Source organism: Emiliania huxleyi (assembly GCF_000372725.1).
Source record: "Emiliania huxleyi CCMP1516 unplaced genomic scaffold EMIHUscaffold_67, whole genome shotgun sequence".
Taxonomy (NCBI): domain Eukaryota; phylum Haptophyta; order Isochrysidales; family Noelaerhabdaceae; genus Emiliania; species Emiliania huxleyi.
Window position 1 is genome coordinate 472,272 of NW_005196981.1, and position 15,094 is coordinate 487,365.

Genomic DNA, 15,094 nt, shown 5'->3' on the forward strand with positions numbered 1-15,094 from the left:
AGGTACAGCGCAAGCGGCTGCGCCGCGGGCTCGACCTCAGAGTCAATCTGCCGCAGAATCGGCACCCCTGGGCGCATGGCGTGCGAGGCAAGGATCGGCTGGGCTCGCTCGCTACCACCTATCACGCTCCCGGGACGCCGGAGAGATCGGGTTGGTCTCCCCCGCCTTCAGCCCTGACCCGACGGGGACGCCATCACCCTCGCCCAGGGATCTACAACGCTGTCTTAAGGTCCGACCTGTGGGCTCTGCCTGCGCTCGGCACCGGGCACCGCCTCGGTATACAAAATGCGCCTGCGGGCGGACCCTCACAGATCACAGATCACCACCTACCTCGCTTGGATCACAAGAAGACCCCCCCCATGCGCCACGGCCTCGACTGGTTCTCGCACGCAAGCCGGGGGGGATGTCGGATGGGTCGCGCATTTTCGCAACGTGACCCTAGAATGCAGGAGTGGCGCACCGTCGGGTCGAGCGCATTCGAGCGTGAGGCTCAGGAGGTGGCGCACGCGTTGCGCCGCACACAAACCGCACATGCGCTCTAGGCACATATGGGTCTGGCTCGGGTAAAAAACACTTCGCGAAGGGTCGGTTGCGAGGACCGAGGTCGCCGCCCCGTCTTCGTGCCTCTCTCCCCAACACCTCGCGCGTGAGCGATTGTGGTACAAACGAGTATACATAGCGCGCAGCCATCAGTGATCGGGAATTGTCGGAGGACAGGAGACAGCGCCCCGCGGAGACCAATAGAGCGGCTATGCAAGCCCTTGACGAGGAGTGAGTGGCTTGCCTCGGCGCCCGCGCGTGACAGTGTGCGCGCCCGCCGCTGCACCTCTTTCCTCTGTGAGGACCAAGCATTAGACGGCCGCGCAGCGATGACGGCCTTTGGGGCCTCCCCAACCTAGTCGTCCTTACACTTGTCATCGCCGAGCAGCGATGACGGCGCCCTCACCAATGCCGCTGCCGGCTGCTCCCGCCCTTCGGTGGCCGCCCCCTGCGCCTGTGCGCACAGCAGCGACGCCTGCGCCAGTCCGGGAAGTGGCTTAGTCGGAGGCGGTGCGGGTGGCAGCTCTGCAGCGACAAGAGGAGACACCGATGCCGCAGAGAGCCGCGGCGACAACGGAGGCATCGCCTTTGGACGGGCTGCCCGCCACCCTGCCAAAAAGCAGAACATGCCCACTCCCGCCTTTCGCGCTCCGCTCGAAGGCGGAAGGCGGAAGGACGACGGCTGGGTCGGCGGGCCGTTGCCGTCAAGCGCTCCGCTCGAGGCCATCATTTCGATCAGGCCGAGATTGTAGTGCCAAGCGAGGAGGCCGAGGACGAGGACTTTGCCGGCGCTGTAGAGGGCCTCTGAGTGGAGGTGGCCGCCGAGGAGCACGATGAAGTAGAATGAGATCCGCGACAGCGTATCCCCCATCTTTGGGTACCGCGTTGGAAGCTCGATAGCCGAAACAGCCTCGGGCGCATCCCTCGCCGGCGTCAACGCTGCCACTGCCGGCGCCGAGGCTACATCGGCCTGAGCCGCTTGTTCCGGCGCCGATTGGTGAGGTGGCGAGCCGAGGCCGGCTCGTGGCCGGAGTGGCGTGGCGGGCGACCCCTCGTCCGTCGGCCAGCAGCGGCGGGCGGTTCGGATCGCGGCGCCCTCGCAGCTCATGATGAGATTCGCAGCGGAGAAGTCGTAGGCGTCACCAGTCACGTTGGGAGCGGAGCTGCTCTTAGTCCTAGAAAGAAGATGTAGGATTGCGAGCGTAGGTGCTAGCAATCGCACAGAGATGCTACGATTGCGAGGAGTGCTGCTCACAATCCTTCGACTTCTAGGATTGAGAGCGAGGCTGCTCTCAATCCTAGCCGTCCAGAAAAGAAGGTTCACCAACAGTCGCGCTTTTTCAGTGTACCCATGAGTGTGCACGTCTCTCTCTCTCTCTCTTAAGTGTACTGTACTTTTAGCTTACTGGGAGAAAAGGGAGGGGGGGGGGGGGTTCTCTAGGCCCCTAAACTACGCGCGGTGTGAGAGCTTGGAAGCGAGCTTTGCACATGGCGTTTCGAACAAGGAAAGCGTTCGGCTAGCTACAGTCTGTTGCGGGCATTTATTATAAGAAAACAGGATCTCGCGGCACGCCGCCGTTTCTAAGCCTTTCCACCCACCCCACCCACCCCACGCCGTGGTTTCTTAGCTTCGGCCGGCACCCCAGGTCAGCCGGGATCTAGGAATTTGTAGGTAAAATGACAATAAGGAAGCGCTGGACCGATGCTCCAGTCCGCAGTCTGCCTATAGTACTGCCACCCACTTGGGATGACAGAAAGACGCACACACCTCCATCCACACCGCCCAGAACACCGCAGACTTGGGCAAAATGACAAGTGCGCGCGCCGCAGGCGAACGAAGAGAAAATTTGAGCGGGGCTCCTGTTCACACTCGGTCTGACACTCGTTCGTGTGTGAGCCCTTTCTTGGGGCCGCGCCTGCGGCGGCACCGTGGTTTCTTAGATTTTTGCGGAAATCGCTTGGTAGGTGGTAGGGTTTCTTCATGGTACGTTTTCTTAATGCCCGCCCGCAACAGACTGTATCCGTGCGTGCTTGCTGTGTGTGTGTGCCCCTGTCTGCGTGGACCGTGGTGTGGTTCAAGTTCTTAGATCTGACAACCCAAGGATGATAGAAGGTAAAAAGCATAGATCGACGCGTTGCGCCTTGCCGATCCGCACCTACCTAGGGCTGTATGTATGTATGTAGGAAGGTGAAGAACAGTCAGGCTCGGACTGGACACCGACGCGGTATGGGTGGACGCTAGACAGATGATGACGACACGCACGAGCGACACACAGACACAAACAGGCTCACAAGACACACAGCCAGCGGGCTGCCACACATCCTGAGTGGGCGTACACATCACTCAGGCCACGTCCCCCCTGTCGCCCCCCCCAGCACTCCAAGGTGCCAAGAGACAAACAACAGCACAACAACACAGACAGGCGACAGGGGCGAATGTGAGACTAGAGCAGGCTTGCTCCGCCTCTAGCAATCTCGTCGCCGGCCGCAAGGCACGGACGAGACCGTGTGTGGGGTCTTGTGAGGTGTCTATGGACGCCCTGCTCACAGGCTATTGGCCAGCCGCTAGCCCTAACTCGCACTCATGGGTGACGACAGTTCATTGGATGAGTGGTTGCGAGCAAGCAGAGGCGCGTGTGCTGAATCTAGATCGCACGCCGTGGCATATGACTTGGGTAGGCTGCGACCGCAGCGCGCCCGCCGAAGGCTCGACCGGGCGCGCGTGTCAGCCAGAAGTTTGCCAGTAGAGCGATCCTGGTCTTTCCGAAGTAGGGCTCTTGGGTCGCAGGGGGTGCCCCACACTTCACAACCCTTGGAGCCTGCTTGGCAATCGATGGTGGCGGCGGTGCTGCGCAAGCCTCAGCGCATCTCGCCCGGAGTTTGGGTACATTGTCGGCCGATGGGACTAGCCGCGCCTAGTAGTGCCAGCCGCGCGGTAGCGCTCTCGTTCTCGGGCGGCGGCCTGATCGCCGCCGCCTATCACCTCGGCGTTTATCAGGGCCTGCGCGGTGCCGAGCTGCTCGATGCCAGGACTGCGCCGCTGGTGTGAGCTGTCTCAAGATCCGGCGCAGCAAAAATCGCCGGCCGAGATGGTGCTCGGGTCTTCCGCTGTAGGTGGGAGCATCGGCGGGCGCGCTGGTCGCCGCGGTGCTCTCCGCCGAGGTTCACCTCGACGATGCAACTGGCGCGCTCTCCCGGATCGTCGACAGCGTCGTCGCCGCCGGCGCCGGCCCGTTGGGCCGCCCAAAGGTCGACATCCTCCGGCTGGCGCGTGCCCTGACCCGGTGATCTGCTGCCAGAGGATGTGAATGTGAGCCTTGCCGCGCCCTTCCCTGCAGGTGCGGCCCGAGCTGGAGCATCTGCTGCCAGAGGTCCGCCAAAGACCCGACGCCAGTAGATCGTTGGAGTAGAGATAGTAGATCAAGACTGGAGATCCTAGCGGATCTCTCACACGGACACGCCCAAGTCTCCCCAGTGGCGCAGAAATACCGGCGATAGCTCGACGACGGCGCCCGAGAGAAGGATCGGGGACAGACACGCCAGCGCCGGGGTGGGGACCTGCCTCTAGACCTTCTCGGACGCTTGCGCAGGACGCACACGAGCGCTGCAACGGCCGAGCCGTCGTCTTCCTCACCGATATTTCGCGCCGGCCCTGGTCTCGCGCCGTCCGCACACCGGGGCGCGCTGTGGGGTGCGTCTTCGTCACAAGGGAGGGTTGGGGAGTGTAGGTCTCCAGTCGCCCTCTCCCACTGGGAGACGCGCGAGTCGCTGATCGAGTCGGTGAGGGCCGCGGCCCCATACCCCTGCTGCCCACCCCTCCCCGCCCCCTCCTCGCGTTGGTCTTACCCTCTCACCGCCCTCACCGACGGCCAGCTCACAGCGAGCCATGCTGCAGGTGCTCGTCTCGTCCTACATCCCCGGCCTCACCTCCCGCCGCAGCCCGTGCGGCTCCTCCGGCCTCTCCTCCTTCGGCTCCTCCTCCGCCCTCTCCTCCACCGCCGGCCTCTCTTCCCCGACTCCTCCTCCCGCAGCCGCGCCTCCTCTACGAGGGCCGCTCCAAGGCGCCCGGCCCGCACCAGCAAGCGCGCAGCCTCCCCTCCCCTCACCCGCGCTCGGAAGCCGCCCCCCGTAGGGGTGCGGGCGGCCGCGGCGAAGGCGCAGCCTCTTCGTCGCCTCGTCGGCGGCGCGCTCATCGACGGCGGCTTCAAGACCAACTTCCCGCTCCACCCCACAGCAGACAGAACCGTCCGCGTCTCGCCTTTCAGTGGTGAGCTGTCGCCGAGACTGCCCGAGAGCCGAGAGGAGCGCCGCTTGCCCGCGTGTCGCCCTTCGGCGAGAGCCCGGCCTCTGCCCGGAGGCGACTGGCGGATGGCGGAGGAGGGCCTTGGCCGATGGCTCCTCAGGCGAGCTCGACATCTGCCCGGAGGTGCGCGGTCGACCTCCGCGCCGTGTCCTCCTCCCGTCCAAGGCGCGCGGCGAGCTCTCTGCACTGCACTCTGAATGCCGCGGGGCTCCCGACCCCTGTCCGGGATGTGGAGATGCGAGGGTTGCGCTAGGCCTTTGCGCCCCTGGCAGCGACGAATCCACTCCCCCTCTCTTCCTTCCCTCTCCGAAGGTGCGCATCGACGTGACGCGGGCCAACGCGAGCGCGGTGCTCGCTCCCACGCAAGGGAGGAGCCGACCAGCGGCCAGCTCTCCGGAGAGGCGAGTGCGGATGCGAATTGGTTGTAGGTTCGAGCCACGCTCTGGCCACCTCGAGACGGCGGCTGGCTGCAAGACGTGCTGGCGCAAGGCTTCGACGACGCGTGCCGGTGGCTGAGAAGAGAGCAGCAGCAGCCAAGGGTCTAGGCACGAGCGGGGCCGGTCGGCGAGGAGGCGCATGCAAGGCCGACACCGTTATCAGCATGGGTGTATGGTTTGAGTCGAATTTTGACCTTGCAGTATGCGGACTCGCTTTTCGACCGTTTGTGCGCGGCTGGGTCCGCGGACGCGGGACGGCGCGTGTGTTAAGCTCTCGAGATACACCTTGTCGTGGGTGCAAAAGTGTACTATTATAACATATTTATCGCAGTACTGGCCTTCCGACTATCATATACGTACCAGCTCGTTTGGGGCGGGTGCTGACCTGCTGACACCGCCCCCCGTCTGGGCTCTGATTTTGGGCTGGTTGAGAGCGGCTGGACCCCACCGCTCTAGCTGTCGGCTCCAGCTCCGCGCCTGAGCTCGTCCGACCGGCGCGGCGCTCGCACGCCCGCCTCCGTGGCGTCTCGCGGCGGCGGCCTCGGCGGCTCGCCGCTGGCGGCGCCCTTGGCGCGGTGCAGATGGGCGTTGAGCCAGCCCTCGACCATCAGCAACGCGTCGTCGGCGCCCGCCTGCAACTCGTCCGACTCCGCCGCCGCGTCACCCTCCGAGTCGAGCAGGGCCGACGAGGAGGCGAGGTGCTCGGCGCCAGACAGCTCAACCACCAGATGATCGCACGCCCCTTCCGACCCTTCCACTCCGCCGCCGCCGCCTCCGCCTCGCGCCATGCCCGCCTCGTCCTCCGCAATCGCCGCCTCCGCCTCCGCCTCCGCCTCCGCCTCCGCAGCCGCCTCCGCCTCCTCCGCCTCAGTGAGGAGGGCCGCGCGCAGCCTCGCGACCAGCTCCGCCTACAAGAGTGCCTACCACGGCTCCGAGAGAGTCTGCGCGGGCAGCAGCTCGCGCGACCCGCTCCGCCTTGCGCCCCTCGGTGGGCAGCGAGCGCTTCTCGAGCGACTCGCGCAACTCGGCCACGCGCCTCCTGCCGAGCGAAGCCTCGCTTGGCCGCCGCGGAGTCTGAGGCGCGGCCGACGGCGGCGGCGGCGGCGGCTGGAGCGCAGACACAGTGACTGCACCCGTTCGTGCCGCCGCCCCGCCCGCCGCCTCGAGCTGCTCGCGTGCTACGCGGGCGGCGGCGCTGCCACCGCCGCCAAAGACGCAGAGCAGCGGCACCTTTGGCGCCAGCGGCCCATCCATGCCGACGGCGGGTGGGCAGATGGCGACGGCGGCCGAGGCGAGGAGTGCGGCGTCGCGCGAGATCTCGGCGAGAGCGTACCGCCCGCCGAGCCCGAGCCCGACCAGCCCCATTCGCTCCACACGCAGGTCGGCGCGCATGTGCACGGCGCACTCACGAGCGTCGGACGCGAGGCGGGCGGGTGGAAGCCCGCTCTGCCACGCGTCGAAGGCAGTGCCCGCCGCGGGGCCCTCCCAGCCGGCTGCGCCGCGGTGAAGATCAGGAACGAGGACGAGGCACGAGCAGAAGACGGCGAGACGGTCAGCGAGCCGTCGTGTGCGCGCGTGCTTCCAGCCAGCCGCGTCAGGCAGCAGAAGCACGCCGGCGCCAGCCGAGTAGGAGCCGCCCTCGCGCGGCTCCTCCCGGACGAGGTACGCGGAGAAGTCGGTGACATCGACCTCCTCCTGCCGCAGCGCGTACTTGAGGCTGAAGTCCCGGTCGAGAGCGCGTGATGGCGGGGCGGAGCGCATTGGAAATGGCTGGTGGCGCGGCGGGGGAAATTTTTTTGGGGGGCGGGCGGGACTGGAGAGGCAGAAGGCGGAGCGCCGCGCCAAGGCATTCTGCCACCGCGGGGATGGCCGAGGGCGGGCCTAGTGAAACCGGGGCTCCAAAAATAAAAAAACTGCAGGTCACTTAAGGAGGTGCGCCGCCCGTCAGGGACAGGTCGGGGAGCGCGGCTACGATGCTCGTGGATCTCAACGACGATCTCAACGACGATATGTTGATGCTCGTGGACCTCCCTGACGATATGTGGAGAGCGATCGCGAAGCAGCTGGCCGAGTCTGACCTCGCTTCCGCGGTCGCCCTCAAACGATGCAGCAGCCGCTTCAAGGACCTTGCCGCCCCGCTGGTGGCAAACGCCGTGGAAAGGACGGACGAGAAGTGGCGGGATGCGGCAGCCGAAATCGGCGGCCGAGGCGCTGCAACGATCACAGGCGGGCTCGAGCGCAACGAGGTGCTGACCAACCTCGTGCTCATGAGCAACAACATCGGCGACGAGGGCGCCGCTGCGCTGGCCTCCGCTCTTCGCGTCAACGGGGTGCTGACCAACCTGAACCTATTCTACAACAGCATCGGCGACGAGGGCGCCGCCGTCCTCGGCAAGGCGCTCGAGGGCAACGCGGTGCTGACCTCCTTGGACGTGGGCAGCAACAATATCGGCCCGGGAGGCGCCGCCGCGATCGCCGACGCCCTTCGCGTCAACGGGGTACTGAACACCCTCTGGCTCGGTCACAACAACATCGGCGTCGAGGGCGCGAAGGCGATCGGCGGCGCTCTCGCGGCCAACGGGGTATTGACCGAGTTGGACCTCGGCGGGAACGAGATCGGCGACGAGGGTGCCACCGCGCTGGCCTCCGCTTTGGAGGTCAACGGGGTGCTGAAAAACATCGACCTCCGCTACAACAGTTTGGGCGACGAGGGGAAGGGAGTGATTCGAGATGCGGTGAGCGGGCGGGAAGGGTTCAAGCTCGAGATGTGAGTGGGCTCTGAAGTCGGCGCAGGGAGGTGCATGAAACCGGACAGTCTTGTACTCTACGTGGTAGCGCATTCAGTACGGCTTCTGTACCACGATGCGTGTTTTCTTCTTTTATTTTTCAGCAGGGTGCTGACCAAGCTGATTCTCGACGGCTCTGCCCGGGGCCCCGTGGCAGAAAAACGAGACTTTCGTCGCCCAAAGCGCGCGCTCGACCTGCCGAAGCTGCGCGGCACCGACCCGGTCGAGTTCCTCGACCTCTCGAGCAAGGGGCCGACTACACGGTGAGCCATACGGACCTTGCAGTAAACCTTTTCCTTCTAAGCAGGGCTACACAATGACCCCATAGTGTGTGGGTGTTTCTGGCGAGTTGTGATGAGTAGAATTAGATTAGCCGATGGTATTTTGAAGTTCATATATGAAAATACCAACTTGCCTATGTGCACGTCTCCGCGGCGGCGGCCCGGAGGCGGCCCGGCGGAGCGGTCAGAGCAGCACTGCGCCGGCCGGCGATCGACTCTCGACTATACCACGGGCTCTATTGAACGGCCTCAATGTGCTCTCTAGGGCTGCCCTATTCCGCTCGCCCGGCTACGTCGCCGGGCTTCGAAGGAAAAGGTTTCGCTCGGCACGGCGTCGGAGAGCAAACTTCGACGTTCGTCCTATAGTGGAAGCTGGACGCACGTAGGCAAGTGGCCCATGACCAGGCGGGCTGCTGCTCAGAATCTGGGCTGGCCTATCGCGCAGAAAGCGACGAATTTACTTTTCACCCGCGCCAATAAATAAATAAATAAAAACGGACACCTCTCTACTGTGAGGTGGGTAAAAAAGAACAGGTCGCCGCCCTTTCGAGCCCTTGCGATCTTTGTGCAGGATCGTGAACCGGTTCGATTTTTATCTCACTTATTTGAGTGGACGCTAGAGAGATCCCGCCGCGCAGTGTCAATCGGGACAGTCTCGGCAATCGCACTCTGGCGTGTGTGTGCAAGTCGCCAGAGGAGGAGCTGTGCTCCCTGATGGGCGCGGCCTGCCCCTGCCCAAGGCGCTCGCGACAGATGCATTTTCGCTGCAGTTTAGCTCGCGACGAGGAAAATGGCGAGGCCGAGGGTGCCCGCGGCAGCGACACCAGCGAAGGCCGCCTCGACGCCGGAGAGACCGCTCGCGCCCTCAAAGTCAAAAAAGCTGGCGAGCCCCTGATCGCCCGTCTTTGGCGTTGGACCCTGGAAGAACTGGTACCCTTCTCCCTTGACGGTCGACGTGCGCGGGACCCAGTTGGTGCCCGTCTCCAGCCGCGCCTTTCGCTCATCAGGCGAGTATTGGGGATCGAACTGCTCCAGGAAGGTTCCTTTCGTCGACCGCTGCTCTGTCGGCCGTGACTCTTTCTTGCCAAAACCAAAGAAAGCCGCCGGCGCTGGCGCCCGGACTGCCATCGGCGCGGGTGCGCGGGGCGCCGAGAGCTGCAGCGCGACCGAGCCGCTGCACGAGATGAGGAGAAAGAGAGGCAGGTGATGCATCGGCACGGTTCGACACAGGCTGGCCGCCGGTCTACCTCCAGTATCGGGGTTATGGGGGGTTTACGAGGTGTGAACGTGAACAGAGTAGCCAGATCGCTGTCGATCGTTACGGCACGCATGGGGGGCCTCCCGGACGTATGATCCTAGCCCAATAAGTTCCACGGAGCAGATTTGGATTTTTCACAGAATTAATGCACTGCTCCCGCACGGTACTAATAGTCGTAGTTTTGGGGGCGGCGCCCCTCACGGCACCACACCGCCGCAGGACAGCCCGAGATTAGCCTAGCAGTGAGTGGGAATCGCCTGCCGGTCGGCTTGGCACGAGCCAAGCACTTGGGCGGCCGTCCTCCGAGTCCGAGCGGCGCCTGAGGTGGGTGCCACGGCGTCCGCACGAAGGCGTGGCGGGGTGAGGAGCCAGGGGTGGTGAACGCCTCCCCGACGGGCGCGCGGCGCGCCGGATGGTCCGCCGAGGCCGCCGCCGCCCCGGCGGCGGCGATGGGGGCGGCGGGGCCGACCCGGCCGGCGTTTGTCGGCTCCACCTACAGAAGAGCAGTCTCTGTGGGTCGACGATACTAACTCGGTAGTAACGCTGAGCGGTGCTGTGCGACGCCGCGTCGTGCGCGAGGCGACCTCCTGAGGCTACCTGAGCTGGCTATGGATGCCACCAGGACGCACGGCTAGCAGGAGCCAGTCCGGCATGCCCTGCTGTGGAGCAGAGCCTGCTGGCGCACCGGCGATACTAACTCAGCGCGCCGCGAGAGGCGAATCTGGGCGACTTTGGAGGCGCAGTTCTCGAGGTTGCCGTCGACGATTGATGTCGGGTAACTTGTCACTGCCGTCCGGGAAGGTCTTCTCTCAGCAGGCCGAGCGCCGTGGCATCGCGCTGCTCGCAGCGCTGTCGCGGCGCCGAGAACCCCCAAAACTCGCGAGACCTCGATACTAACAAAGACTACGATACTGGAGGTAGCGAGGTCGTCGCGGAAAAAAAGGGTCCGGACGTTGTTAAGAGAAAGCGGAAGACCACCAAAAACAAAGGACTCTCTCACATGACAAGCGATCCCACGAGCCTACATGATCCGTACATGAAGGGTGGAGGGGCCCGTCCGCGGAGCTAGGCGGCGCGGGCACCCACAGCCCCACTGACTGGGGCCAGCGTAAGAAGCCGTTTGCCGTTTGCTTGTTCTTGACGGCGTCGTTGACCAATTGGCACGCTCAGGGGAGTTGACCCAGTTGATACGCATCTTGCGCGCCCGCCAGCACGGCCTGCCTCTACGGATGATGCCGGCGCTGGGGTCCCCTTCGGATGCATCGTGACATCTGACAACTGGATTTCCACTGGTTCGTCCTCCTCGGAGTCATCGAGCCTGTGTAAAGAAAGAAAGAAAACAGACAACCCAAGGGAGGGATGGGAGGACGGCACGCCGCCACCACACAGGGATTTTAAGGAGAGGTGTGTGGTGCGCTAGCCGTCGCCCACCCTAGGGAGTCCGCCTCTTCCTATCTCTCTTCGCAGTCTCTCTCGAGCCTGTGTGCTGTGAGAGCAATTGCTTTAAATTCTTTTTTGAGAGCGCCTTCGTTGTCCGTAGCACAAATTCTTTTTCCGTCGCGGCCAACTTCTCGTTCCCTTGCCTTGATGAAGCTCGCCCAGCTCCCCAGACGAACAGCCTCGCGCCTTCCCCGGGCAGCAGCGAGCCTTGCGAGGCGCGCGCTCTCGACGCAGCCAGCCAGCGACGATGTGGAGGAGTCGGTCCACGACATGCTGCGGCAGACGTGCCGTGACTTTGTCGAGGCGCAGGTCAAGCCGGTCGCGGGAGAGCTGGACCAGACACACAGGCGCGCGCGCAGAGTCGGAGCTGGCCCGCCGCGCGCGCGCTTCGTGGCGCGCGCCGACCGCGTGCCTCGTGCGCGGCCTCCGTCGCAGGTATCCGGCGGAGCTCGTCGCTCAGATGGCCGATCTCGGTCTGATGGGTGTGATGGTGCCCGAGGAGCAGGGTGGGACGGGGATGGACTGCCTCGCCTACGCCATCGCGATGGAGGAGATCTCGGCCGGCTGCGCTTCCTGCGGAGGCGCGCCTCCCCGCCGCCCGAGACGTCAACCCCTTCTCAAAGAGCCCTCTCGCATCTCCTTGCTAGCCTCTGCACCTCTCCCTCCACACCTCCTCTCCCTCTCGCCCCCCCTTGGTCGCCGCCTCACCACCCTCCCTCCTCGGCCATCCCTGCCCCGCCGAGCCCACACCCTTCGCCGCTGCCGGCCGCAGTCATCATGTCGGTCAACAACTCGCTAATAATTACTTCCTCAGTATTAGTCAATATTAGTTAATTAATAGTCATCATGTCGGTCAACAACTGACTAATAATTACTTCCTAAGTATTAATCAGTATTAATTAATTAATAGTCATCATGTCGGTCAACAACTAACTAATAATTACTTCCTCATTATGAATCAATTAATAGTCATCATGTCGGTCAACAACTCGCTCTACTGCGACCCCGTGATGCGGTACGGCACCGCGGACCAACAGGAGAGACGGGGCCGCGGGGTCGTGCCCCCGCCAACGGAGGGCCCTCGCCTCCTGAGCCGTCTCGCGCCCTTCTCGTAGGAGAAGTGGCTCAAGCCGTACGCGTCTGGACAGAAGCTCGGTGCCCACACTGGCTCACACTGGCCCCCACACTGGCCAGTCGCCTCACCACTGGCCTCGGCAGAAGAGCGCCACCACCTACGCCACCTGGTGACGGCGGGTCCTCCTGCGCCGCAGCTGCTTGCCCCAACACCATCCCGCGACCACACACCCTCCCCTCCGGCGACGGAGTGGCCGTTGCAGTCGAGAGGAGCCGCGTGCTGCTCCTCACGCACACGAATGCACACACTCTCTCACACACACTCTCACACACACACACACACACTCGCACACACGCACACTCACACACACACACGCATTCTCACACGCGCACACGCACGCACACTCACACACACGCACCCCCCCCTCCCGCGCCAGGCTGCTTTGGGCTCTCCGAGCCAGGCAATGGCTCCGACGCCGCCGCCGCCTCCACCACCGCCACGCTGGACGGCGACGAGTGGGTGTTAGAGGGCACAAAGGCGAGACTCGCACAGAGGCCGAGATACCCTTCCCCGGGGGGGGGTCTCGGGCTCCGAGGATCTCGGCGAAGCTCTCTGTGGTTGCCGCCGCAGGCGTGGATCACCAACGCACACGACGCGGACGCGGCCATCGTGATCGCGACGACGGACAAGTCGCTCAAGCACAAGGGGCTCTCCGCCTTCCTCGTCGAGGCGAGAAGACCCGCCCGAGTGAGAGTAGTGACGCGACAGTGAGGAGAGAAGTCGTACGAACGCTCTCCGCCTCCCTCGTCGAGGCGGGCACGCCCGGCTTCTCCCTCGGCAAGAAGGAGGACAAGCTCGGCATCCGCGCCTCGAGCACGGGCAACCTCATCTTCGAGGGCTGCCGCATCCCAAAGGCCGACATGAGCCGAGATGGTTTCGAGAGTCCGAGAGCTGCCGAACCCCAAAGGGCGGCCTGCCGGCGAGTAGGACTCGATGCTCGGCCCGCCCGGCGCCGGATTCAAGGTCGCCATGTCGACGCTCGACGGCGGGCGGATCGGCATCGCGGCGCAGGCGCTCGGCATCGCGCGCGCGGCGCTCGAGACGGCGACGCGGCTGTGCGCAGCCGCCGTCGACAGCCTGCTTGTGTCTTGAGTAGCACCGCTCCTCTTCTAGGCGACGCATTACGCGCAGACGCGCAAGACGTTCGACGCGCCCATCGCCAAGCACCAGGCGGTCCAGTTCCTGCTCGCCGACATGGCCGTCCGGCGCGAGGTGGCTGCCCATCTCGGCTCCTCTCGGCCCCTCTCGGCTCATCCCGGAGCTTTGCTGTGCAGGTATGAGGCGGCGATGCTGCTCACGCACCGCGCGGCGAACCTCAAGGACGCTAAGGCGCACCACGCGCCACGGAGGCGGACACGGCCAAGTTGTGGACCGCGGCTGCTCACAGCAGCGGCGACTCGTGGTTAGGCGCCGTACACCAAGGAGGCGGCCATGGCCAAGCTGGCCGCCTCCGAGGCGGCGACTGCGAACGCGCACGCGTGCATCCAGGCGGCCGCGCGTTCCCCCTCCTCCCCCTTTCGGGACAGATTGGCAGACCCCTGGGCAGCCCGGCGGGCCTCACCCCTCCCCTCACCCATCCGCTCCAGGTGCTTGGTGGCATGGGGTACGTGACCGAGATGCCGGCCGAGCGCTACTACCGCGACGCGCGAATCACCGAGATCTACGAGGGCACCTCAGAGATCCAGCGCCTCGTCATCGCGGGCCAGCTCCTCAAGGAGATGCCTGCCTGACGCCTGACGCCTGACGCAAAGGCCTCGTGCCTCACCCTTGACGACTGAGCCCGCCGCAGCGGCCTCTGCGCGAGAGCCGAGGCGCGTATCGGCTCACGCCTCGGCGCCTTGCGGAGCATCGCTTCGTCTCTTATCGTGGTGTACTAGCTGTCTCCCAGCGCGCGGTCGTGGACACTCTCGCGCGTGTGCGCGAACGTAGGCTCGGCGCTCCATCAGAGTCCAGTGTGCGTGTGCGCGCGCTTTTTCGGTTGATTGTAACTTTTTCGCTTACAACATTCGGAGTTTGCTGTTTGGTTGCTTTCCCCAGCGCCCAGGATTAGTCTTCTCTACCGAGGGGACGAACTAAGCTCTTAAGGGCGGCGCTGGGCGGGGCTGCGGCCGGAGCTAAAGCATGGCTCGTGCCTCGTGTCAGAGCCCGGAGACCCCGCAGCCGCTCCCCGGCGAGGCGGCGCTCCGATGCGCGATGCCGATGGGCGGCTACCTAGCCAGTCGCGAGGTGCTAACCGCTGCAGATCGGCGGCAAACGAAATTAACTATGCAAGCGGGAGATTATTGGCAGATATGTGTATCTCCCGATCTCATCCCGGTTGAGAGAGAGAGAGAGAGAGAGAGAGAGAGAGAGAGAGAGAGAGAGAGAGAGAGAGAGAGAGAGAAGAGATCCATCGGCTTGCCGTTTGCTGGGACGGCGCGGCGTCCTGAGATTATTCCTTTTTTCTTGGTTGTCTTCTTGTTCATGCTATTCGTGAAATCTGCAGATAACAAGTTGAGAGGAGTAAGACCAAGGTGCAACGAAACCAGGCGCGATTTGTGAGCGCTTGCAGCAAGTTCGGCCTTACTGCTCGGCACAACGTGAGCATCGCTTCTGCGTGAGCCTCCCATTTCGGTGCCACGTCTCCCTCTGTGCTTTCCCGCTATGTGGCCTCCCCTCGCATTGAACTTCCTCGCCTTCTGGATTCCTGCAGCACACGCGTGGGCCCGGTGCGGCCCCAGATGCCGGTGGGGTTCAGAATGCCACTCACGGTGTGACTTTTATTCAGGGCCCTGTGGATCCTCGTGGGACGCACGCGGTGGCATCGGCTGCGGCTTCCTTGGCCTTCAAGAATGCTATCGGTGCTGCGAATATGAGTGCTCACCACCACCACCACCACCATCGCCATCGCCACCACCATCGCCACCGCCACCAC

The 15,094-nt window shown here is 64.3% G+C and overlaps 5 protein-coding genes across 5 annotated transcripts; 3 read left to right on the forward strand and 2 right to left on the reverse strand.

Moving 5' to 3' along the window:
* The first annotated feature begins 3,352 nt into the window (after positions 1-3,352).
* EMIHUDRAFT_465293 (hypothetical protein) lies at positions 3,353-5,483 on the forward strand. The gene is made up of 8 exons (XM_005762650.1): positions 3,353-3,583; positions 3,655-3,824; positions 3,879-3,911; positions 4,131-4,231; positions 4,673-4,807; positions 4,944-5,008; positions 5,156-5,191; positions 5,272-5,483. The coding sequence occupies exons 1-8, from the start codon at positions 3,374-3,376 to the stop codon at positions 5,386-5,388; spliced, it is 867 nt and encodes a 288-aa protein (XP_005762707.1). The 5' UTR covers positions 3,353-3,373; the 3' UTR covers positions 5,389-5,483.
* A 249-nt stretch (positions 5,484-5,732) lies between these two features.
* Positions 5,733-7,041, reverse strand: EMIHUDRAFT_215994 (hypothetical protein; the record flags this gene model as incomplete). Its single annotated transcript, XM_005762651.1, has 3 exons — positions 5,733-5,945; positions 6,247-6,333; positions 6,511-7,041. The coding sequence occupies 3 exons, from the start codon at positions 7,039-7,041 to the stop codon at positions 5,733-5,735; spliced, it is 831 nt and encodes a 276-aa protein (XP_005762708.1).
* Positions 7,042-7,501: 460 nt separating this feature from the next.
* On the forward strand, positions 7,502-8,156 carry EMIHUDRAFT_358298 (hypothetical protein). The gene has a single exon (XM_005762652.1). It carries the CDS (start codon positions 7,548-7,550, stop codon positions 8,049-8,051), a length of 504 nt encoding a protein of 167 aa, XP_005762709.1. The 5' UTR covers positions 7,502-7,547; the 3' UTR covers positions 8,052-8,156.
* A 962-nt stretch (positions 8,157-9,118) lies between these two features.
* EMIHUDRAFT_105346 (hypothetical protein) lies at positions 9,119-9,559 on the reverse strand (the record flags this gene model as incomplete). The annotated part of the gene is made up of 1 exon (XM_005762653.1): positions 9,119-9,559. The coding sequence occupies one exon, from the start codon at positions 9,557-9,559 to the stop codon at positions 9,119-9,121; it is 441 nt and encodes a 146-aa protein (XP_005762710.1).
* Positions 9,560-11,162: 1,603 nt separating this feature from the next.
* On the forward strand, positions 11,163-14,197 carry EMIHUDRAFT_437926 (long-chain specific acyl-CoA dehydrogenase). The gene is made up of 11 exons (XM_005762654.1): positions 11,163-11,392; positions 11,481-11,626; positions 12,015-12,082; positions 12,161-12,200; positions 12,557-12,657; positions 12,751-12,840; positions 12,924-13,034; positions 13,108-13,224; positions 13,294-13,509; positions 13,588-13,668; positions 13,767-14,197. The coding sequence occupies exons 1-11, from the start codon at positions 11,193-11,195 to the stop codon at positions 13,908-13,910; spliced, it is 1,314 nt and encodes a 437-aa protein (XP_005762711.1). The 5' UTR covers positions 11,163-11,192; the 3' UTR covers positions 13,911-14,197.
* Positions 14,198-15,094: the final 897 nt, after the last annotated feature.

Bases quoted from the DNA above. Each gene is read 5' to 3' on its own strand.
- EMIHUDRAFT_358298 (XM_005762652.1), top strand. From the start codon at position 7,548: ATGAGCAACAACATCGGCGACGAGGGCGCCGCTGCGCTGGCCTCCGCT.
- EMIHUDRAFT_437926 (XM_005762654.1), top strand. From the start codon at position 11,193: ATGAAGCTCGCCCAGCTCCCCAGACGAACAGCCTCGCGCCTTCCCCGG. The intron at 11,393-11,480 runs GCGCGCGCGCAG...CCTCCGTCGCAG, and splicing joins GAGCTGGACCAGACACACAG to GTATCCGGCGGAGCTCGTCG. The intron at 12,841-12,923 runs CTCGTCGAGGCG...CTCTCCGCCTCC, and splicing joins ACAAGGGGCTCTCCGCCTTC to CTCGTCGAGGCGGGCACGCC.
- EMIHUDRAFT_465293 (XM_005762650.1), top strand. From the start codon at position 3,374: ATGGTGGCGGCGGTGCTGCGCAAGCCTCAGCGCATCTCGCCCGGAGTT. The intron at 3,825-3,878 runs GTGATCTGCTGC...CCTTCCCTGCAG, and splicing joins CTGGCGCGTGCCCTGACCCG to GTGCGGCCCGAGCTGGAGCA. The intron at 4,808-4,943 runs GTGAGCTGTCGC...ATGGCTCCTCAG, and splicing joins CCGCGTCTCGCCTTTCAGTG to GCGAGCTCGACATCTGCCCG.